Here is a 21,302-nt window from a genome sequence, read left to right as displayed (position 1 = left end):
GTTTTCAAAAGTACAAGTCTCACAGACCCACACGCAGCGATACTCTGACGTTGACACATTCTTAGCAACCGCGCTCTCGTTGCTGCCAATCTGCAGTTGTCAACCGAACTGATCATTATGAAATCGCTTTCATGTGAACAAGCGACGTTGAAGCGGTACGTACGGCTGGCTTACGAGGAATGCGAGGTCTTCTTGGACGAAGGTGCAAGTCCAAAGTGATGGAACGTGCCAGGTGATCCTGAAAATGTCCGTCATTACTGGAGTGCCGTAAAAATGGTGGTCCCAGCGCTACTCTACCTGCAGCGCCGCAGCGTTGATAATCGTGGCCTTGTCAGACTTAGCAAACTGAAAAGAGGCTGCAATCAGGACACGTTGGACTGAGCAATTCGCTGTGAACTGAGCAAGCCACAGCCGCTGCTCACCTTCGTTCCGCCTTGAACGCCTCATGACCGACTCAAGCCTCAGCGACCGAGAGCAGTTATTCTGCTGTACACTGCGTATACGCTTGTTCGCATGGCGTTTCAGCCGCTGAATTCCTTGCCCGCTCCAAAAGGTCGGTCCCAGTGCAGTCTGTCCATTCAAGATAACGCCCATTCTTAAGGAAGCTCTGCATATGGAGCCGAAGCACTTTGACCATGACGAGGAGCTCGGGTGCAAGATCAGCAACGTGAAGCTGAGTGACAAGCAATCACGGCTCAAGGACAAGGAGGCAAAGCCGGTCAAAGACGACGAGTCCCGCGCAGCTCAAGCCAAGCTGGATCTCGAGGTTGAGCGTGAGTGGAAGCAGCTGCACGACGGCGGCACCGGGAAGATTGAGATTGCCAACAGCTCCTGGGCCAAGACTGTCTGCAAGGGGCTTACCATGTGAGACGACGTGCCATTCAGCAAACTGTTTGCAATGGTAAATGGGAAGATGGTCATCACTAACGGTGGGTTGGTTATTACTAGCAACCACATGAATATGCGCTGTGCCGACACGGGTCGACTGATGTGGCAGTCGGACGAATGGTGCGTGCAAACCGTTTGAGACTCCCAAGTGATTCAGGGCTCTAACTGTATTGAACAGGGGTGAGGACATCTACCGTGTCGAGCAGAAAGGTAATTCGTTTTCATTCGTATTCAAATCCGACTCAGTGCTTATCCATGGTAATTTTGAGTAGCGCGACTTCCGGTGGATATTCTCAAGTGCTCTGCTGTGTCACGAGAGATCAACTTCAGCTCAGCTGAGGAGATTTCTCGCTTTCGTTTGGAGCAGCGTGTCTTCCTGGATGGAAGCTGCATCGAAGGTGAATCACCTTCACTTGTATGAATGGCATGGTACCGAGAACTAACGTACTCGTCCTGCGTGTTTTGCTCATCAAAGAGTGGATTTTCAACTTCGGCTACGTGATCCCGGGCTCAACTAATACGTGGCAGCAGACCATCGAATCGGCAGGTCCGGAGAATATGCTGGACCCGGAAATAATGAGGTTAGTGTGACTGATCCTGCTACGCTCTCTTGTTGCTTACCTGCATCTTGTTGTTTATCTGCCATCTAGCGGTAAGCTCACGATTGAGACGGCATTCTACGACGGACAACTACCGATTGCCAAGACTGTCTACAGAATATATTACGTCTGATAGCGCTGCTGCCGAAGCGAAAGACAGATCTTCGTCTTTTGCGAGTTGCGCTCGCAGCCAGTGAAACACTACGATGCCCCAGCTCTCCGTGACTTCACGGAGCAAATAGCTAAAGCCAAATGCATGTACTGCAGACGACGCCGTTCCTTCACACCGAAACAACCAGCATTCTATAGTTCTAGACGCTCGTCCTCTCCTACCTCACTGGCATTGATCTCGTCGATGGGATCGGGGTAGCAAGGCAACTCCGACTTGAACAGGTACAAGTCACGAATGCGAATAGGCCGCGGAAGTGTGCGCAACTCCGCGAGCTCTTCTTTGGTGGCATTCTTGCGTTTATGATGCGCCGCCTTCTCAGCTGGATTGCCACGTCCGATCACGTGCACAATCAATTTCTTGGGACTTTGAAGGATCCATTCGCGGTAGTGCTGCGCCATCTCGCTCTTAGTCAGCGTCTCCATCTCTTTCGCGAGCTGAGCATCCATATCGAATGCGAGTCGTCGAGATGTGATCTCATACCAGTAGTGGTGCGTCGTTTCTAACAGGTTGTGATCAGGCTCGAGCTTCAACAGGATTTGAGCTTGGATATGGTCGCGGAAGTTCTCATCTGCCATCATTTCAATCGCCTCCTCGAAGTCAACCATAAAGCGGTCAACGCATGCGGAAATGTACTCTGCTGCGAACAAGGAGGACTGAACCATTACGCCGAAGCCTAAGATGCCGTTTGTCACGCGAACGGTGCAAGAGACGTCGTAACCCAGCTCTTGTTTCGTGCGAAGGGTGTCAAACAGAGGTTCTTCCATCAACTGGTGGAGCAAGTCCGCGTAGGCTAGATGACGCAGATTCAGCGGGCCGATCTGGTAGTAAAGCTCCACCTGCGTATTTGTCTCGGACTTGTTCTCGCTGCGCTCCTTCAGCATAAAGCCCATGGGTGTTTGGGGGATAGCATTGATGAGACGTCGCGGGAAATCTCGTAGCAGGAGTGGTGCAGACACTCGTAGCAGCTGTTCTTCGACGCTGGTGATCATTTTGAACGCTACAGCCTGGGAAATATTTCCATGCGCGAAACTGGCGAGCCACGCCTTGCTTGCCCAGAGCTGGGTAGCCACATACGATCTAAGCGACTCAACTGTAGCAACCTCAATAGAGTCCAAACATTCCTCCAACGGGAACGTGTGCTTCTCCAGAAGCTGCAGCCGGAGATACTTTGCTTTTGGCGCTGCCTTCGTGATCGAATTCTTGGATTCGCGCATCAATTCTTCTCGCATCACCTCAAAGCGTGCTTCATCGATCTTCGTTCCGAACACAGCCGCAACCACCACCTCGACAAGGAAGTGAAGCTTATCGTTGAAGCCGCCAAAAATCAACTCCAAGCCAGATTCCTTGACGTGGAGCGAGTACATGAGCTCAGCCACGTTTGCGTGGTATGCATACTCGTTGAGCGCGTCCCGAACCAGCTTCACGTACAGCTGGGTGTGAGCCCAATTTTCCACGTTGGCCACCACACTAGGCAGATGTAGCATAAGCGCAACGTGAGCGCGAGGTGTAGCAAACACACGATCCGGCTTATACCAAAGCTTGCCAAACGTCGTCTTTTCGCAGACCAAGTCATCAATGCCTGTTGTATTCACCAGCGAAAAGTCCCGTGGAATAAACGGGTTCGGTTGAGGCAAGTACAGCTTCGGGTTGAGGCTCGCACTTTTCCAACGCTGAATAGTGGTATCCGTAATATTCTCTTTCGAGTACTTTACGCCAAACCACTCCTCTTCGATGGCCTAAAAGATCAAACACAAACGAGTTAGCACTGCGCACTCATTTAAAGCAGCAGACAGACCGGCATTTCGTACCTGTGCCTCAAATTCAGGAGAGTCGGCGAATGTCTGTGAAACGATCGACAGACAAACGGTCTCGGCACTCAGATGGTTCAGAACCTCTTCCGCAAGATCTTTCTTGAAGGCGCCTTGAAACAGGTCATAGCGCAGAATATCTTCCGGTGCTACTTTAAACATTGACTGTTGATCATTGAACATGGTTAGATAACACTTCTAGTATGCAGCGTTTCGACAACATGGAACGCACCTGCATGATTTCACCCAGCTCTTCACACCTCTCAACAGCGCTGTCCTCTTCCTGGAAGCGGAACGAAATATCGGCCAGCGCTGCAAGCTCATCAAACACCCACTCCGGACAGCCGTTTACTCGAAGCATGTGCAGATATTCGAAGACTGCGTGGACGATTTCCTCCCAGTGGGAAATACCCTCCAATGTGAGCTTCATGGTAATATCAAACTTTGCAGCGTAGGTACCGCTATCGTAGCCGTCCGTGTCTGTCACTCCAGCAGTCACTGCAGAAATCCACCCGCGCTCCTTCAGCTGGAATACACGCCGCAATTTAATAATGAATATCGCCCCCGATTTCATGAGGGAAGAACGTAGACTGACGTACATGTGACAGCACAGATCCTTCACTCTCATGGCCCAGCAGACTAGCGATATAGTCCGCGGGTTTCTGATGGTGCTGGCCAAGAACCGGTGGGATCATCCAGTCCAGATGCAGGGTATGAATATCCCGAACCGGCACAATCTTGCAGAGGAAAGATGAGCCAGAACCCTTCGCTCCAAAAGGCGAACCTGCCGACGCAAAAGACGGCACCGTGACCTGCTTGTGCGGGATCGCACTGAACGAGTTTGTCACCCACTGCTCGAGTTCATCCAGAGCGTTTTCACCGCATACAACGAGCTTCATGATGTTCGCTGAGTAGTACTTTTCATAAAACTGCAAGATTTGCTCGCGGACGTCCACGCCCGTCTTCTCCGGCAGCTCCAGCAGACTCTTCTTGTTTCCCCAACTAAATCGGTGATATGGGTGGCTAGCGGGCGACACGTCACACAACACTTGCTGCAGCAGAGACACAGCAAAGCCCATCAGCACAAACTACCTCTCTCCTCACTGCCAAATTCCTCTCACCTGAGACCGAATACGGTCATTCTGTGTGGCTTGACTGAACTCCGACTCAATGGCCGACAGTTCCCTCTCCATAGCCCCCGCTTTGAGCAGCGGGGAGATGAAGAAGTGCGCGAACATGTCCAGCGCCGGCTCCAGGTGGGACGGCCCCACCTCGAACGTGTAGCTTGTCACCTCATTGTCTGTAGCCCCATTGCTGTAGCCTCCGTGGGCGCTAAGGAACGACTCGAACTCGTTCTCGTCCGGGTACTTGCTGCTGCCCATGAACAGCATGTGCTCCAGATAATGTGCCAGCCCGGGCAGCGTCTCGGGTTCCGCAAAGCTGCCGACACCCACGGTGAGACAAGCGCCGGCTCGACGGCTGGGCGCGCCGTCATGCTCGTCCTCGCTGTCGTCGAAGCTGCTGCCGTCGTCCTCGCTCAAATCGCTCATGTCGCTGCAGTCGCTGTCCTCGTCGTCGCGGATCTCGCTCTCGCGCGCCACGGCAGCCACAACGTGCGCCACTTCGCTCGTAGAGATGAGCAGCGCCTGCAGCCCGTTGGGGAGCGTCAGCAGCCGGTACTTCTTCTGGTCATTGGGCGACTTGGACAGCTCCACGGGATCCGCCATCGTGGGGAATGGGAGGTGACGCGAATATCATAACATAGAGGTCGGTAATTCAATGATCATCGAATAATAGAGGTGAAGAAAACATACTTTATTCAAGATATATGCGCAGCGGCGATTTAGCTAAATCGGGCTGTTTTGGGAAAGGGCTCTCCACCACAGACACAGAACGAGACCATGAAGCTCGGACGCGGCATCAACGTGGAGCACATCAAGCGCATGACGCTGCGCACCATGCGTGAGCGCACGGATGGCCAGTTCGAGACGCTTTCTTTCCTGGACGCGCTGGAGCGCAGCGACTTCGATGAGACGCAGTGCAAACGCGAGGCGCGCCACATGATGCTCGTACTGGAGGAAAAGGTCCATTCGGCTGCTTAGCGACGATGTATTAGGCAGTTGTACTGACGTTTCCTTGTAATTGCTGCGTGCAGAGGAAGCGCCGCGCGGCGGAGCACCGCTCCACGCTCAACTTCCACGTGATCCGCATGATGAAGGGCCACCACGACCCACGCCGCTAAGCTAGAAGGCGTAGGAGACTATAGGGGAGAAGAGGAGGGCACGAAGCGAAGGGCTTCAGGGGCCACCGCACGGCAGATCTAACCGATAAAGTTTCGCTGGCATCGTGCCATGCGCCGAATTGCATGTCTCGACGGTGTTTTGTTGGGAAATCAGCTTTGGAGGATGCACGTCTTTAGAGATTGCGGCGCTGGATGTGGCGATCGCGGCAGAATTTGGCTGGCTCGAGGCTCTTCTTCTGGTGGAGCAGTGTTCTGAGCAACTCAAAACACTGCCTTCGCTGCCAAGAAATACGTTTGGGATCACGATGCACCACCAGCTCTTTGTCGTAAATGCTGTTCAGGTTGGTAGGCTACTCGCTGCTGCGCGTGTAGCCGCATACGAACAGCCCTGACTGCAAATGATGAAAACTGCATGCAAAAGCTTGGGCGTTGCTTTCCTTCTGCTCTGGCCGAAGGGGAGCATGCAAACAGACGGCTAACAGTTTGAAATTGGAGACGATCAACAACTGTACCAACCATCATTGCTAGTCGCAACTCGGCAAGCGATGTTCTTGTTGACTTCAACACCTTTGGTCCTATCTAAGTGGCAGAAATAAATTGGCATGTGATTGGTAGAAACTGTCTTTTCGATTTGGAAATTCAAAGCAACAACGCAGAAGGAGCGCTGCGATGGACACGCTGCACGCGCAGAAGGAAAATGTGGACGCCAACGCCCTCGGTGGTGCCACGGGCAAGACGAATTTTGCAGGTAAGGTAACACTGAATATCTTTCGTGGAAACAATTGCGCTTTATTCTCACGTCTTCTCCGTCTCCATGCCTGTCCAGGACCGGACAAGTTCACGACGCCGAAGCGAGGGTTCGTGATCCACGACGACTCCAAGTCTACCGGCAAGAAGGGTATCAAAGAAAACTCGACGAAGAAGAGGTTGGCTGCATTTTTTATATGTGTTGCCCTCTTTCCTGTGTCTGAAGAGCATTGTGGTCTGTAGCAGGCGCGTGCTGGGCGACATCTCCAACAAGCAGCAGCATCGCCGCAGTGAAGGTAACGCGAGTGTTGTTGGTTCTATCAAGAAGACTGGCCTGGGAAAAGGTCTTGGCCACTCGAAGAAGTTGAGCATCCAGCAAAAAATAAAGACGCCGTTGAAGTCGAAGGCAGTGGCATCGCTGAAGCCCAAAACGATGATCCAGCCACCGCAAGTGGAAGAAGTGCCGGTAAGGCATGTTATAGTTTAGTTCTGCTACCTGCCTACATGCTCACTCTCTTGTGCATGTTCTGGAGGATATCGAGTTTGCGTACGGCGGACTTTCCTCACCCAATACCGACTCGGCACACTGGGCGAGTCTGCGCGATGAATTTGTGCGCGATATCATCAACGACACGACACCGACACTCTTCGACGATTTCGATCCCACCGACGTCGTCGCCGGGTGGGATGATGAACGGGAGAAGGCGATGTTGAAAAGTGGAGAGCCCCCTTCCCCGTGGTGGTCTTCGGCAGATCAGAAGGAAGGCACCGAGGAGGAGAAGGAAGAGGAACACGTACATGACGACCTTGACGATCTGCCACCACCAGATAATCTCCCAGATGATGAGGTTGCCGATTTTGATGATGACGGGCTGCTGGGAGATCTCCTCAGCGTGGACGTTGAGGCAGCATGCACCGAATAGTGTTTGCTGTCTTCGCTTGGTTTGACAACATGCTCCAGCTGATGCTAAAGAAGCCCGTAGCTCAAATCTACCTTTTCGTAACTCCTTCATAACCTATGTAATGCAATATGCAACCGTTTTACTGAGTACCCATCCGCGCCATCGCCAAGAATTTGACAATGAGATCGTCTCCTGCAGATTGCCAGTCATCAATCGATGCGAAGAAGGAGGCGAGTTGCTCTTCAGGTGATGGGCCCGTCGAACGCTGTCGAGACGGAATAGACGTCCCACGTTTCGTACAATCCAGCACTTCTTGGGCTCGTTTGACCAGTTCCTCGGGTATCCCTAGCAACAACAACAACTGGTCTTAGGACTTTCGATCACATTCCCTCCCAAGAACCGAAATAAAACTCACCACACTTTGCAGCAGATGCAAGAGCGTTACTGTGGCTCGAGATACCGTGGCGCAGCTCGTACAACGGGACAGCGTTTGACGCAGTAGAATACGACTCTGGAGCTTCCGTCGACGCCATAACAGTGCAGACTACACGCGCCGCGTTGTCCGACGTTTCTGACTGTTCTCCGCTACCTTGAGGTGATGGCTGGTTGGTCACCAGGGATGGCTCAAGCAGATTGTCGCGAAAGATTTCCTGGATGCAAAGCAGCATTAGCAAATGGCGAGCATGTTGAAGCACAGTTTTGACAATTGTACCAGGAAGTGGGTTGTCAAGATGACACGCGGTCTTCCATGTGTAAACGTTTTCGTTGACAAGTAGTTGATTAGTGAACTCTGAGTGGCAACAGTTCGAAATTAGCACCAGAATCAATAGTACAAGTCGTTCCGTACCAGCAGGGCTATTCCATCCAGCTCTGCAGTTCCTTCACATACGATGTTAGCAAATATGTTCAGGCCCAACAGCATTATGCAAAATCCATGCAAACCTTTGCCGAATTCATCGATCAAGAACAACGATCGACCATCACCATGATTGAGCATCCATGCCATCTGATTATCACACGTTCATCATAATACTGTTTGTTGATTTCAAATACTTCGAAGTATTACCTGGTTGCAGTCGATCGTGAAGGAGCTCTGCGATACCGTTGCAGATTCCATGCTACGAAATGTTATCATCAGTTTCGTTGTGTGTGATATTGAGGTCTCTGAAACTCACCTTTGGATTCTGGTAAACATTTTGGTCACCACTCCTAATTCCGCTGCAATATTTGTTAGAGGTATTGTGCCATATAACGTAACTATCATCCCACCTTTCTCTGCTGGTACGAAGCATCCGATCTGTGCCATATATTGCAGAAGGCCAACCATTTTCAAGTACACCGACTTGCCTGTCCGGCAAAAGTTAAGCTTGATTGGCCCCCTGAGGTGGCGAAGCCTAGTTGCCTACCTGATCCATTGTGTCCCGTTACAATCTTGAGTGAATCGCTTGAATCCAGGAAGATGTCGTTCGGGATATAATGCTCGACAAGTAATTCCTGAAGTGGGTGACGAGCTTGGGTCGCCTTCAACGTGTTGGTGGCGGTGATCTGCGGACTAAACGAACAAGCGTGAGGTAACACAAAGATCGGCAAGTGCTCATTGTCGTTGATTTAGCGTACCGGGAAAAATTGAAGCTCTTTGCGCAGGAGGCAAACGAGATCAAGCAATCGAGATACGCCATGATCCCAGTTGTATCTGTTGAGAAGTACCAAGCTTATCTACTGGTACTGACGTTTGAAACACAAATTGATAAGATTACGAACCATGAATGCTGCTCTCGTACTCTAGAACTGCTATTGTCAGTTCTTCGAGGAGCTCTGCAGAGAAGCAATATTACTTCAACAGCCCATTTAAACCACATCTTCATATTCGTACCTCTTTGCATGTCAAGAATGTATCCTGCGAAATCATAACAAGGCGCTCATTCATATCTGCCATACGAAGCATGTATCAAATAGGTTGATGTACCGTAGATATCTCCGATTGACTCGTCCAAGTCGCGGCAGCAACCATCCTGCCCGAAGAGTCCATTAGTACTTCGAAAGGGTGTATTAATACGTCGCAGCGCTTGAATTCGTACCTTGTAGTAGAATGTGGTGTCATCTTCTTGAAATTGAAACACGAAGTCGGGCAACGTGGTGGGCGAATCACAACAGATGACATAGCCTACTTGAGGAATATACTGGACTGTGATCGACGACAAAACAGGATTTGTCTCTTGAATCTGAAACGCGACCTCCGTCAAAACCTGCCCCCAACACGAATTTGCATTAGAATCTGTTCATTCCCGTTAAAGGGCACCAAATCCGTACATTATCGAGATCTTCGTAGCGCTCTCGTGCCGCATCCAGGGCTTCCGATATGCCACTTCGGATAATCACTGTATTTTCCTGTTGGCTCTCGTCAAAGTCCACGACGTTCCCGAGAAGATTGCTTACGTGAATTAATCCATGCTCATTTAGAGCTCTCGAAAATACGTTCGGGAGTGATGCATTGCTCGTATCATTGCAGACACTGTCGATGAGAGACCTAGCACAAATGAATAAGAGGTGATAAAAACAATTCATGGCGATTAAAGAGCAACATATGAATGCTTACTGGGTCTCCAGGAAACTCCCAACAGAGGTAGCAAATCGGCACCAGTCGCCAACCGAAGCACAGCGCCTCTTAATGCGCTGGAAAATTCCTGCCACATCTCTGAACTGCTTCAGCTTACCAAACTACATTTTGTAAGATGTCGTCGTGCTCAAAAGACCAAATCAGGGGAAATCCAAGACAATACCAGTAGCTGGCGAAGCTCGTCATTTTTAGCAGCAGTGAAAAATGCGACGGCGCTGAGGCGCTCATCAATGTGGGCACTGCTAACTAGCGGGGTCAGCATCCAACGGCGTAGCATGCACCCACCAGATTTGGTCACAGTGCGGTTGAGTAGACCAAACAGACTGAATCACATTGTCAACAAGCCATCATCGAATGAAAGCAAGCAAGAGGAGGAACTAATACCTGAAGCCCTCCTTCGCTCGGCCAGACCCCTGCATAGGGTTAACGTGAGTATAGTGGCAATTATTGAGAACATGTCGTAGCACACCTTGACTAGTGACGGGTGTGCTTCCTGTATTACATCAAACAAGTATGAGCAGCAGGCTCGTAAAGTTACCCCGCGGTTCAAGTCGGCCTACACGGTTGAATATCTGAAGGGACTGGAGTGTAGACTTGTCGATATACATGAGCCCGTCGAGTGCGACATGCTCCACTGTTGAAAAGTGTATAGATTCTGCGTTGTCCAATTGGTTTCCAATCTGCACAAGTCTTTAGTCAAGTCATTGGACGAATATCAATCCCCCCAACATACCTTTTCGGTGGATAAATAGAGCAGCAATGCTGTAAAAGTTGCTGTCGTCAGTACCAAGTACTCGGCAAGGACGGAAATGAACTCAACGCTTACCCCCTGTCGCTCGAATCAACTGCGTGCTTTCGAAATCAAAGAAGCTGCCAAGGAACGTGTAGACCTCTCGCCTGTGAAGAGGTTGTATCTGTCAGCACACGGCCAGTGCCAGCATCACCAAGAGTTTCTGTCTCTTGCCTAGACGATCGACTGTGAGGCGTCCTGAACTCAGCAGGAGCAGCTCCAATTTGCACATGCTCAATCGCTTGGCACCCCTTCAGGTAATTAAAATCTGCTTGCCGATATGGTTGAGTGAAGACTCCAGCAACCCCCCCCCCCCCAAAAAAAAAAATTGCCAACCTGAATGCTGCGATAGGATAACGAGTTGTCAACAGCTAGTACTTTAAAAGCATGCAAACACAACGAACCTTCCGGACACTGACCCCCGTCTTCGTCTGATGCGTTTCGTCGAGTTTCTTGACCATCCGAAGCATTCCATTTGAGCTCGCATTCCGAGAGGAAACAAGCACGTGGTTCACTTCAAACTGTGTGTGCAGGCGTTCGATGATCTAAGGAGCACGCGCGATCAGCTCTTGGTGTCTTCAATTAGTACAGCAAGACTGCCGCTTTACCTCCTCCAGCTCCTGGGCATCAGCTATTTGGAGCTGCAACGTCTTGAGGCTCGTCGTTAATGCGTTGTAGATCGAGACACCCAGTTCGCCTCGGTCGAAGAGAATGGACATGAAGACAAGCTCCTCGTCGTCGACTTCAACGTCGCTCGCGGCTTCGGACAGCCCCTCCTCGTCTCGTTGCTGCTAGTGCTTGACGTCAGACCAGGATACCCCCCCCTTCCACACACACACACACACGCATGAGCCACCACACGGATACCTCTGCTCGACCATGCGCCATCCTGTCCCGCTGCCAGATGTGCACACTTCAATGCGGAATGGAGACGTGCGTGTTGCCTCTCCCAGGAGTGATGGTCGCTGCAACATATGTGATAAGAAAGGTTCAATATTCGATTAGATGGGGATTTTCACGGTCGAATCACATTTTCAAACGGTGAGCGTCAATCACACGACTACAAGATGGTACGAGGGCACTATAGCGTCGGCACAGACTTGTGCGTTAATATGATGGTTATGATGCGCTGCTGTAGGCGACGGCTCAGGTCTCAGAGAACCTCATAACGCTCAAGGGCTCAACTGAGATCGTCACGGAGTTTTTTTCGTATAGCATCAACACGTGCGAGCCCTTAACAACTCGCACCGCTGTTATTGTGGCGTTTCGCAAAGCTAATAGGTCTATGTGTTTCAGTATTCTGTATCAGCGCGGCATCTACCCTGCTGAAAGCTTCAAGCAGGTCCAGAAGTATGGCTTGAACATGCTTGTGACCGACGACGACAAGCTCAACGACTTTTTCACGAAGTTCCTCCAGCAGTTGTCGAGTGCGTCTACATGCAGTTGTATAGCTCTGCAATTCGCGTGTTTATTCACAACGGAAAACTGTAATTATGCTGCAATATACAGGCTGGCTTGTGAAGGGAGAAGTGCAGAAGCTTGTGCTTGTCATCACAGGAATTGAGACTCAGGAAGTGCTGGAGCGATGGGCGTTTGAAGTGCACGCTGAGAACAGCACAACAGAAAGGTGCGTTGGCCCCTTGTCAGCATGGCAAGGGGATAATTGCTGATGCCGAATTTGTTGTTTGTCATGCGGGCTTCGTAGTGGGGGTGCTACCAAACCCAAGAAGGAGATCATGTCGGAGATTCAGGCCATCATCCGTCAGATCACAGCAAGTGTCTCTTTCTTGCCTCTTTTGGAGGAGCAGTGCGCGTTTGACCTGCTGGTCTACACCTCCAAGAACTCGGAAGTGCCTGCGCTGTGGGAAGAGTCGGATCCTCGCTACATCAAGGACTCGGCGGAAGTGCGCTTGCGCTCGTTCTCCACCAAGGTACGCAACATATGTATATCGCAAGGCTTGCTTGCTACGTCCATTCAACTAATCACATGGCGTTTGCTGCACAGGTGCACAAGGTCGATGCGATGGTAGCCTACAAGAACCCTGAAGCTGACATCTAACCACCGCAGGAATGGCATCTTGATTAGCGGGTGGCAACTGCGCGTCTACTTATTGCTTCTTGTCCTTCTTTTCAAAACGCGACAGAACGGTCTCGATGTCCTTGTTGAATGCATCTTTGCTGAAATAGCCGTCCTTGTCGAAGTAGCGGCCAACATACAGCTCCACCTTTTTGGGTGTGTCCTTCGCGTCACCGTGGTGGATGCTGAGAGAATAGTGCGACTCTGTGTACGGAAACGATGTCCGGACCAAAATGGTCTTACCCGCTGAACCCTGCAACAAATCCACACGTACAAAGGTTAGCATCTCTACCGGCAGTACAATCCTTCTAGGGCAAGCTCACCGTTCGCGTCATCCGCAAGAGGACGTCCTTCTCGATGAACGTGGTGTAACCGAACAGAAGCGCGTGGATGAAGAAAAACCTAGTCATGTCCACGATAAAACAACTCTTAGCATCGCGCAGTAACACTAGCGCCATACAGATGCATTCAAGCCCATTCACACTCACGCGCCGACGCAGGAGTAGATGAGCACGTGCTCGGGAATCGCGGGATGCTTGAAGAAGTGCGACACGGCCGCAATGATCGTCGCCAGCAGCATGAACAGCAGCTTGGCGTTGTCCCATCCGTAGTGCAACTTGAATGTGTCTTTCCCCTGGAAAAACTCCACGATGGTGTCGTCCAGCAGGTTCTTGACTGCGTTCTGGTCGCCCGTCTCGATGTGCAGATCTGCGGTTCTCGCTTCAGTAGGCTGCCAGCGACTCTAGTACCAGCTGAAATAGTACGTACCGTTCAGCACCATCTCGTCCTCCGAGTCCTTGCGGTCCGGCGCGGCGGTGCTGCTCGAGGCGCCCATGCTGAGCTGCTTGCTGTGGGTCGACTGCGGTGATGTGGCACTGCGCCAGATCCCGGTGCGAGTATGACGTATGTCGTTGGACAGGTTTACCTATCAGACAGCATACAACATACTTTTTGATCTCCTTTCCTACAGAGGCAAAGCCTGCCAAGGGACAGCAGGACGAGAAAGTTGCAGTAGACAGATACGAATGGCCAGGGCCAAGGTCTCGAACGAGGAGCTCAAGCGCAAGATCAAGCGCCCCAAGGCGCGGCATGATGCAGTGGCGGCGTCGCCCATCGCGGCCACTGGCCACGCTGCGTCGGCCGCGTCCAGGTCACTCGCGTCCGCCGTGGCACCGCCCAAACTGCAGTCTCCAAGCCCTAACGCTCGCGGTACGCTCAATTCCAGTGCATGTTACGACTAGATAGAGCCATTTGGTGGAAGAGGGGCTACGCTACGTATGGGGAGTTTTTGACGGGTTGATGCTCTTTTCCGCTTTTGTTGCAGCAGGCTCCAAGGCGTCTCCTGCGAGCAGATACGACAGCTCACTAGGGTTATTGACGAAGAGGTTCGTGGAGCTGATACAAGCTACTCCTTCGAAGGATTTGGACTTGAACACGGCAGCGGAGTCTCTTGGTGTCCAAGTATGCGACCCTGCAATTGATTATTTTTGTTGCTTGACGATTCTGATACGAAGGGGCATGTGTTGCATTGTGTATTGGTAGAAACGGCGTATATATGATATCACCAACGTGCTGGAAGGCATCGGTCTCATTGAGAAGACGTCCAAGAACAATATTCACTGGAAGTACGTTGGTGGAGCCGTCATTCGGCCGTTCGTTATCGAGTCTAACGATGCTTGATTGCTTGGCAACGGTTGCTGCTGTGCAGGGGTGCTAGTGGTCCAACAGGAACGACGGACAACTACCAAGGAATGGACCACCTCCGACAGAACCTTTCAGACTTAAGACAAGAGGAGCAAAAGTACGACCAGCATATCAAGATGGTCAGCCAGAACATTCGGCGTCTGTACGAAGAAGACGCATTCGACAAAGGCAGCTTTGACAACTTCTGCTACGTCACACACGACGACATGCGACGACAAGAGAGTTTTGCGGACCAGAGCGTCATGGCGATCAAGGCCCCTCCAGGAACAACATTAGAGGTGCCTGACCCCGACGAGGGTATGCCCGCTGGGAAGCGCCGCTTCCAGATTTTCCTCAAGTCTACAGGTATGATATGACTGCAGCTTGCTGTTCACAATTTTGAATTGATGGGTCGGAGTATGTTTGAACATCTTGCCCGTTGCTCTTTGCTCTGCCAGATGGACCCGTGGATGTTTATTTAGTTCGACAAATGGCTGATGAGAAGGAGGCAGAGGGCACCAGTGATTCAGCGAAGGAAATTGGGACATTTGCAGCACCTGAGAGTCCTACACCTCCTTTAGACCAGGTGAGCTGTGTTCGCTCGAGTGCAATTCGAATGAATGCTACTCAACGCGTCGAACTTATACCTGTGTTTTCTACTTTGCGCCTTCCACAGCAGAGATCGTACGACTCGGACAGCGGGATCTTCAAACTCGCGCCAATAAAGGTACAATGTACCTGATTGCTTCTCCTTATTACACTGCCTCGAAGTGTCTTTTCATTTTAACATTGATACCTTGCGCTGTATATGGCTATGAGCAGACCGATCCAGATTTTTGCTTTAATCTGGACGATACCGAAGGCATCTCGGACTTCTTTGCAGATATTCCGTAATGCGAGGGTGTGCACCAAACCAGCAAAACTCTTCAGCCTGCCACGACGACGACGGCTTATTCGCATGGTCCGACAGCAGGTGTGCCCATCTATTTAATCCTGCTGCCCAACAGAGTCGATCTCCTTGCTCGGTGAAACCCACGACCCAAGAAGCTGCTCTGCAGCGTTTTGACTCAGTCGATGTGCTGGATGTGACAGTATCAGCACGAGCGCCTGGTCAGTCAGCAGCAACCCGGACGTTAGACAGCGGTGCTCTTGTGGAACCGTAACCGGGCGTGCTTCTTAATGTGCATCGTGAGTTTTACAGTAGCGAAAAAATGAACTGATGCGTACCTGGTGCAATCTCTCGACTGATCCACCGACTTCTAGGAAGTAGAACTTGACGAACGCGTTTGCGCTGTCATATGCACAGAGCTGGTCGAACACGTTCTGAAGGAACAGAACAGCGGCCAAAACCGAGGGTCGTGAGTGTGTATCAAGTGTAGGGCGTGCCAAGCAGACGCACCTGTGCTGTTTCCAGAGGAACGTCTTGATGCCAGTAGATGACGTCCAGGTGACAACCAGGGTCTTCGATAAACGCCAGCGAAACTTCACCCTGATTAGCTTGGAGATGTGGAATCTGAGCAAGTTCATACTGTCAGACTACACTTTGAAGACCATTAACAAATCCGCACTCCCGTACCTGGTTCACCTGCCTGTAGATTAGCAACATCCTAAACGACGACACTTCGTGGCACTCCTGTATTTCATTTGCAACGACTCGGTATCAGGCCTCAAATTTGCATCACAAGGCACCAGCTCACCATATCTCGATGGACTCCGAAGTACCGAGCAGCATCAGCCAGCAACGCATCGAGGTCCACAATGTCATCATGGTCAGCCGAGTTCAGCAGGCCAGACACGGCCGACACCACTGCATCTGCATCCCGTGTGAACTATCCAAAAAAAACAGTAACCTCATCAGGACTTGTAGCACACTTCCTGCTTAAATACAGCGGCAACCTCCTGCACGACAACAAGTCGCGAACCGTGTGCTGTAGCAAGACCTATCTGGTGCTGCAGCAGCAAAGAGAGATCAATATCAAGCGAAACGCCAACCTATTCTGCAACGGACAGCCACTCACGTTGCTCCCCATTTGCATCTTGATCCGCACGAGCTTCTGCACCGCTTCCTGCAGCATTCGCGCCTCGGCGTCTTGCTCCACGTCCACTCCGCACAAACAGATCATCTGCCAGGTATCCACAGAATTAGCGTGCTGCGCATGACATGCACCACCTCGCTCCCCTATTGCTGCGCGTACAAGATGCTCATCGGCAAGCGTTAGCTGCCTAACAGCCTGCGAATCGTCCAGGGTCGGAGCAACCTCCATGGCTTTGCACCGCTCTGTACACACTATGATCTCTTTACGCTCGCGTCACAAAGCAAGCGTAAAAATGGCCTCAGCGATGCCAGCAGTAAACGGATCCAGCAGTTTCCGCGTGCGCCAGCGCAGTACTACTAAGGTAGACTGTGCACCAGCAGTCCTGTTTCAAATGCCCGAAGACAGTGGAAGTTCCTCAGCTCTCTTAGCAAAAATCAGAGCCGACCACGGCACGCAGCCCCGCGCGCCGCTTGCATTGGGCCCAGTCATTGTCGGGTTTGTATGCTGCGCATGACGAAGCCGCAGTTTGGGTTCATTAGCTCTCAGCAGCCTAAGGCTCCAAGTATCTAACGACGAGGTATCAGTATGGAGGGGTGAGGCGTGGTGAGAAGGAGTCGGTCGCGGCAGCTGCAGCTGCAGGAAACAAGGGCGGCACTCGGGGGGTCTTCGTGGTTGTAGGTAGCTTTTTCTTAGACTGAGTTCTCACAGCTCAATTTCCTTCCTTGCTCAGTTGCAGCAAGCTTCTCACATCCAAGCCGTCCTGTGGATAACAACTGTGGTGACCAGTACAATCCGCAATAGTACTGCAGAGAAGTCACGATATAGGAAGAAGATGATGCCACGGAAGCAGCTCAGATCTTGTCTTCATGACAAAATTAAACGAGCGCGTCATGCCGGTCGCTCCTTGAGAGTTGGAAATGATCGAAGAGATTGAGACGCAGTATATGAATCTGACGGTGGTGATCATGACTGCGACGCTCGGCGCACTAGGTGTCTTGTTCCGACTTGAAGTTGTTTATCGGGCTGGCAGGCCTATTGAAAATCCTCGATAGTTGCTGCAAAATGAAAGCATGTGCGTTGGTTCTGACATGGCAAAAGTTGCCAAATTGTATTATACGTGCAAACGGCGCAACAGCATTGGTGGTAAGTTATCGCAATGCCTTAGTCCTTGGTCGACGGATCGGGTCTGTTACTCATAGCGAGCGCTGTGTACTTCATGCCCACCCCGGCGAACTTTTTCTTCCGTTCTTCGGCTTCTTGCTTCCGCTGCTCCAGTTCCTGTGTGCGTTTTGCCCAGTACGCTTGCTTCTTGGCGCGATCTTCCACCATCTTGCGGAATTTCATTCCAGACTGCGTTTCTTCTTCAGTCTCCTCACTCGTGCTGCTATCCTCGCACACCAACTGCAGATTCGTCACCTGAACCATCAAAGCATGCAACATCCAGTAACATGAGACTTTCACCACAACTTGAATCTGTATTCTCCATACCAAAAACGCACCCAGGTATCGCGCACTTCCTCCGAGACCGCCTCCACATCCAGCAATGTGTCGCCCTTTTGAGACGTAACAGTGAATCCGACCTTGCCTACAGACACAAAACTTGCATCATCATTGCCAGTACCCCCCCCCCCCCCCCCCCCCCCCCCCCCCAATAAATGGAGTAAAGTAACAACGCCAGCATCACATACCTTGTGTCTGGATCAAATTGACCGTGTGAAGGTCGATTTTGGTCGGGTTCTTGACGGAGTCGTGCAGCTTCCACAACAATCTGCAGCGACAATTAGCCCCCAGCAACCATCCACACTTGGTGCCATAAAAACTGTAAAACCCACGCACGTGTGACCGTCCTCATCGAGTTTGACGTGGATTCGCTCGGTCGTCCCCGTGTTCAATCCGAGGATCATTTTCTTCCGCATGAAGTAGGCGCCTGTGCATTGCAAAATCGTAAGCATCACTGCATCTCTATGTACTGCACGCATCTCGAGTATCAATTTGTACCTTTCTGAAGCACCAACAACCTCTGCGTTCCTTCCTGGCGCGCTTGGCACTGCGCTAAGCAGTTGAGCTGGTTCCCCATAGTAGTATTCCTTGAACAAAATGCAGAAGCCTGGGTTTTGACCAATCGACGAGCTCAAATGCCCTTCAAATTGTGGTCAGCTAGACGTCCATTCCACAGTCTCCCCAGTACCGGTATGGGGGTCCAGCAGTCTCGCGAGTCGATCGATAGGGTGGACAGCCATGACGCTGCCCAATTAGGACTGAGGGAGCTGCACCGACGGGCGGAGACGGGCGTGTTTTCGGACTCCGAAAGCGATCGGGACGAGGCGAGTGACAGCGAGAGCGATGCCGCCGACACGGACGAGGAGACGGGCGTGTGGATGTCGCTTCCTAGTGCACTGAGCTCCACCGGACGCACCTTTCGGAGGATTGAGACGCAGGTGGTGGACGAGGAGGAACAGCTCCAACTGGTGAAACGCAGAGCTCGTATGGCCAAGAGGAAGAGAGAACAGGAACAAGTTAAGGCAGAAACTGGTTGCAGTGAGGCTGCTGCTATCTCAGCTCGAGATTTTCAGCGGATAAAAGTGATTGGAGTTGGAGGTATGGGAAAAGTATTGCTGGTTCGCCATCGACGAGATGGGAAGCGCTACGCGATGAAAGTGGTAGCTAAAAACTCGGTGAGAGAGAAGGACATGGCGGCGAGGATCTTGTCGGAGCGGGACGTGCTGGGTGGAACGAGTCACCACGCATTGGGTACGTGTATTGTATTGGCTGAAATACGTGGTGAGTGGCGAGAATCTAACAGTATTTTGTTTGGTGCGCAGTTCATCTCCATTGGGCTTTTCAGACCAAGAGTAGCTTGTATTTTGTGATGGAGTACTGTCCTGGTGGAGAGCTATCGACGCATCTTGAGCGGATGAAGAGGTTTAGCGAGGACGTGGCAGCATTCTACGTGGCTGAATTGATGCTTGCGGTGCAGCAGCTACATCAGCATGGAATTTTGCACCGAGATCTAAAGCCGGAAAATATGCTACTCACAGAAGACGGCCACCTTAAACTTGTTGATTTTGGCATAAGCAAGTTTGGGGTTACTGAAGCTACTCGCGGCGCAAAGACCCTTTGCGGTAGCTACGAGTATCTAGGTACGTGGTGCATTCACCAACCGGAGGTGATATGTAGGTCAGTGTGTGACTGTGGTTTGTTTTACTTTTCCAGCACCCGAAATATTGACAGGAGAGGAGTACGGTACAGCGACAGACTGGTGGGCATTTGGAGCTGTGTTGTATGAGCTCCTCACGGGACTGCCACCATGGTACAACCACAATCCAAACGATATGTGCAAACAAGTCCTTCATGCTCAGCTTTCCTTCCCAGAATTCCTATCACTCGAAGCAGAAGACTTGCTGCGTAAGTTGCTAAATCGGAATCCGCAAGAAAGGTTAGGCTCTCGCGATGGAGGCGCCGAGATCAAGGAGCATGCTTTCTTTCGTCATATCGACTGGGAAATGCTCACATTCCGAGAAATCCAGCCTCCTATTCGACCTTGCGAGTCCCCGGAGACCATCGTACGTTTGATTATGTTTTTTTGTCTTCAGGTTCTCTATGGTTGTCCTTAACATCCTTGCTTGGTGCCGATGTAGGTCGATGGTAGCAACTTCCGCGACGAGTTCACGAAAATTTCGTTAGGAAATGTTGATAGTTCCGCCGGTGGTGCTGCTTTCAGTGAATCCTTCAAAGGTTTCAATTTTGAAGCACCCGAAGACCAGCAAATTGAATACGACTACACACGTGATGTAAGTTTGCCAAAGGGCACACCATAGTGATAATACCACCAAGGCAGCCTTGTGAATTAATGGGCTACGAATCCTCACAACTTTGCTGATCTAGCTGGCTACATCCAGTTCTTACACAAGCGTCGGGTAGATGTGTTGGTCGTATACAGTCGCCCACACACATCCGTCCTCGTCGCGCGACCAGCAGCCGTGGGTGACGTTCTCCTCCTCGTGGATGAACAGACCGCCACGCTCATCCAGCGTCTTCAGCCCGAACGTGTCCGAAGTGTACTCCAGCGTGTCGTTCATGTTGACGATGGTCAGGTTCATGTACTGCGTCTCGATCTCCTCCAGTGTGTCCACCTCCGAGTAGCGACCGAAGATGCAACTCTGCCACGGCATGATAACATCATCGGCAGGAGAAGCGAAGAAGTGAGCCTCCTCCAGCTTCAGGAAGTTGGCCTTACGACGTTGCTGGTCGTAGATGCACTGGTCGTCGCCCAGCAGGCAGCGGTTCACGTTGTTGTACACGGGCAGGAAGAAGTTGGCGGTCGAGAAGCTACCGAACTGCGGCCAGCGGTTGACGTTGAACTGCGAGTACGTGTACTGGGCGTCGGGGTTCTCGATTGAGTAGATGACGTAGTCCTTCTGCATCTTGCCGTAGTAGTCCTCCGGACCGTACGCGCTGTAGTTGAACATGGTCTCGGGCACGAGCATGGTGAGGAACACAGCGTTGTTGGCGATAGAAACCTCAACCTTGTCGGGTCCGATGAACTGACCGTTCTGGAGACCGGCCAGACTGATGAAGCGCTTGACCTTGTGGTCATCCATCTCCTCAATGACAGCACGCGCAATGGGACCACCCTGTGAGTGAGCAACGAAGATGTACCCGTCATCGAACTTCGAGTTGTTGGCGACCACCTCGCGCACGGTCTCCACGGCCTTGGGGATCTGAAGCAGGATCGCCTCCA

The 21,302-nt window shown here is 51.5% G+C and overlaps 11 protein-coding genes across 12 annotated transcripts; 6 read left to right on the top strand and 5 right to left on the bottom strand.

The window, feature by feature from the left end:
* Positions 1-613: 613 nt before the first annotated feature.
* KRP23_7055 (Phosphodiesterase delta-like protein) lies at positions 614-1,620 on the top strand (the record flags this gene model as incomplete). Its single annotated transcript, XM_067892323.1, has 6 exons — positions 614-864; positions 949-1,008; positions 1,067-1,098; positions 1,161-1,286; positions 1,364-1,469; positions 1,539-1,620. The coding sequence occupies 6 exons, from the start codon at positions 614-616 to the stop codon at positions 1,618-1,620; spliced, it is 657 nt and encodes a 218-aa protein (XP_067744214.1).
* A 170-nt stretch (positions 1,621-1,790) lies between these two features.
* On the bottom strand, positions 1,791-5,194 carry KRP23_7054 (Nardilysin-like; the record flags this gene model as incomplete). Its single annotated transcript, XM_067892322.1, has 5 exons — positions 1,791-3,395; positions 3,468-3,632; positions 3,700-3,993; positions 4,067-4,519; positions 4,589-5,194. The coding sequence occupies 5 exons, from the start codon at positions 5,192-5,194 to the stop codon at positions 1,791-1,793; spliced, it is 3,123 nt and encodes a 1,040-aa protein (XP_067744213.1).
* A 174-nt stretch (positions 5,195-5,368) lies between these two features.
* On the top strand, positions 5,369-5,709 carry KRP23_7053 (uncharacterized protein; the record flags this gene model as incomplete). Its single annotated transcript, XM_067892320.1, has 2 exons — positions 5,369-5,551; positions 5,623-5,709. The coding sequence occupies 2 exons, from the start codon at positions 5,369-5,371 to the stop codon at positions 5,707-5,709; spliced, it is 270 nt and encodes an 89-aa protein (XP_067744212.1).
* A 669-nt stretch (positions 5,710-6,378) lies between these two features.
* On the top strand, positions 6,379-7,379 carry KRP23_7052 (uncharacterized protein; the record flags this gene model as incomplete). Of its 2 annotated transcripts, none has more annotated exons than XM_067892319.1 (4): positions 6,379-6,457; positions 6,536-6,635; positions 6,703-6,922; positions 6,990-7,379. In XM_067892319.1, 4 exons carry the CDS (start codon positions 6,379-6,381, stop codon positions 7,377-7,379), a joined length of 789 nt encoding a protein of 262 aa, XP_067744211.1. The 2 variants fall into 2 exon arrangements, with proteins under 2 accessions (XP_067744211.1, XP_067744210.1); XM_067892318.1 differs by having other exon boundaries at positions 6,700-6,922.
* Positions 7,380-7,497: 118 nt separating this feature from the next.
* KRP23_7051 (DNA mismatch repair protein MSH5) lies at positions 7,498-11,653 on the bottom strand (the record flags this gene model as incomplete). Its single annotated transcript, XM_067892317.1, has 25 exons — positions 7,498-7,703; positions 7,774-8,008; positions 8,071-8,148; positions 8,206-8,237; positions 8,301-8,364; positions 8,425-8,476; positions 8,534-8,576; positions 8,628-8,705; positions 8,765-8,910; positions 8,976-9,051; positions 9,120-9,173; positions 9,232-9,255; positions 9,325-9,370; positions 9,437-9,604; positions 9,669-9,885; positions 9,955-10,076; positions 10,139-10,298; positions 10,360-10,388; positions 10,445-10,468; positions 10,536-10,655; positions 10,709-10,737; positions 10,802-10,889; positions 11,170-11,310; positions 11,374-11,553; positions 11,633-11,653. The coding sequence occupies 25 exons, from the start codon at positions 11,651-11,653 to the stop codon at positions 7,498-7,500; spliced, it is 2,433 nt and encodes an 810-aa protein (XP_067744209.1).
* A 179-nt stretch (positions 11,654-11,832) lies between these two features.
* On the top strand, positions 11,833-12,824 carry KRP23_7050 (Mitotic spindle assembly checkpoint protein MAD2A; the record flags this gene model as incomplete). The annotated part of the gene is made up of 6 exons (XM_067892316.1): positions 11,833-11,835; positions 11,904-11,989; positions 12,062-12,192; positions 12,275-12,392; positions 12,471-12,696; positions 12,771-12,824. The coding sequence occupies 6 exons, from the start codon at positions 11,833-11,835 to the stop codon at positions 12,822-12,824; spliced, it is 618 nt and encodes a 205-aa protein (XP_067744208.1).
* Positions 12,825-12,873: 49 nt separating this feature from the next.
* KRP23_7049 (Signal peptidase complex subunit 2) lies at positions 12,874-13,677 on the bottom strand (the record flags this gene model as incomplete). The annotated part of the gene is made up of 4 exons (XM_067892315.1): positions 12,874-13,095; positions 13,166-13,244; positions 13,331-13,550; positions 13,611-13,677. The coding sequence occupies 4 exons, from the start codon at positions 13,675-13,677 to the stop codon at positions 12,874-12,876; spliced, it is 588 nt and encodes a 195-aa protein (XP_067744207.1).
* Positions 13,678-13,867: 190 nt separating this feature from the next.
* On the top strand, positions 13,868-15,419 carry KRP23_7048 (Transcription factor E2FA; the record flags this gene model as incomplete). The annotated part of the gene is made up of 7 exons (XM_067892314.1): positions 13,868-14,051; positions 14,170-14,303; positions 14,385-14,467; positions 14,551-14,891; positions 14,984-15,111; positions 15,202-15,252; positions 15,348-15,419. 7 exons carry the CDS (start codon positions 13,868-13,870, stop codon positions 15,417-15,419), a joined length of 993 nt encoding a protein of 330 aa, XP_067744206.1.
* Positions 15,420-15,512: 93 nt separating this feature from the next.
* Positions 15,513-16,789, bottom strand: KRP23_7047 (uncharacterized protein; the record flags this gene model as incomplete). The annotated part of the gene is made up of 8 exons (XM_067892313.1): positions 15,513-15,632; positions 15,753-15,848; positions 15,925-16,038; positions 16,102-16,158; positions 16,223-16,354; positions 16,422-16,475; positions 16,544-16,648; positions 16,721-16,789. 8 exons carry the CDS (start codon positions 16,787-16,789, stop codon positions 15,513-15,515), a joined length of 747 nt encoding a protein of 248 aa, XP_067744205.1.
* Positions 16,790-17,722: 933 nt separating this feature from the next.
* Positions 17,723-18,638, bottom strand: KRP23_7046 (uncharacterized protein; the record flags this gene model as incomplete). The annotated part of the gene is made up of 5 exons (XM_067892312.1): positions 17,723-17,977; positions 18,061-18,146; positions 18,250-18,329; positions 18,398-18,488; positions 18,560-18,638. 5 exons carry the CDS (start codon positions 18,636-18,638, stop codon positions 17,723-17,725), a joined length of 591 nt encoding a protein of 196 aa, XP_067744204.1.
* A 115-nt stretch (positions 18,639-18,753) lies between these two features.
* On the top strand, positions 18,754-20,379 carry KRP23_7045 (Serine/threonine-protein kinase Sgk1; the record flags this gene model as incomplete). Its single annotated transcript, XM_067892311.1, has 6 exons — positions 18,754-19,312; positions 19,384-19,413; positions 19,657-19,701; positions 19,775-19,804; positions 20,081-20,124; positions 20,200-20,379. 6 exons carry the CDS (start codon positions 18,754-18,756, stop codon positions 20,377-20,379), a joined length of 888 nt encoding a protein of 295 aa, XP_067744203.1.
* Positions 20,380-21,302: the final 923 nt, after the last annotated feature.

The sequence above is a fragment of the Phytophthora ramorum genome (genome assembly GCF_020800215.1).
Source record: "Phytophthora ramorum isolate Pr-102 chromosome Unknown Phyram_PR-102_s0006, whole genome shotgun sequence".
NCBI classification, from domain to species: Eukaryota; Oomycota; class Peronosporomycetes; order Peronosporales; family Peronosporaceae; genus Phytophthora; species Phytophthora ramorum.
This window is presented reverse-complemented; position numbering and strand designations above follow the sequence as displayed.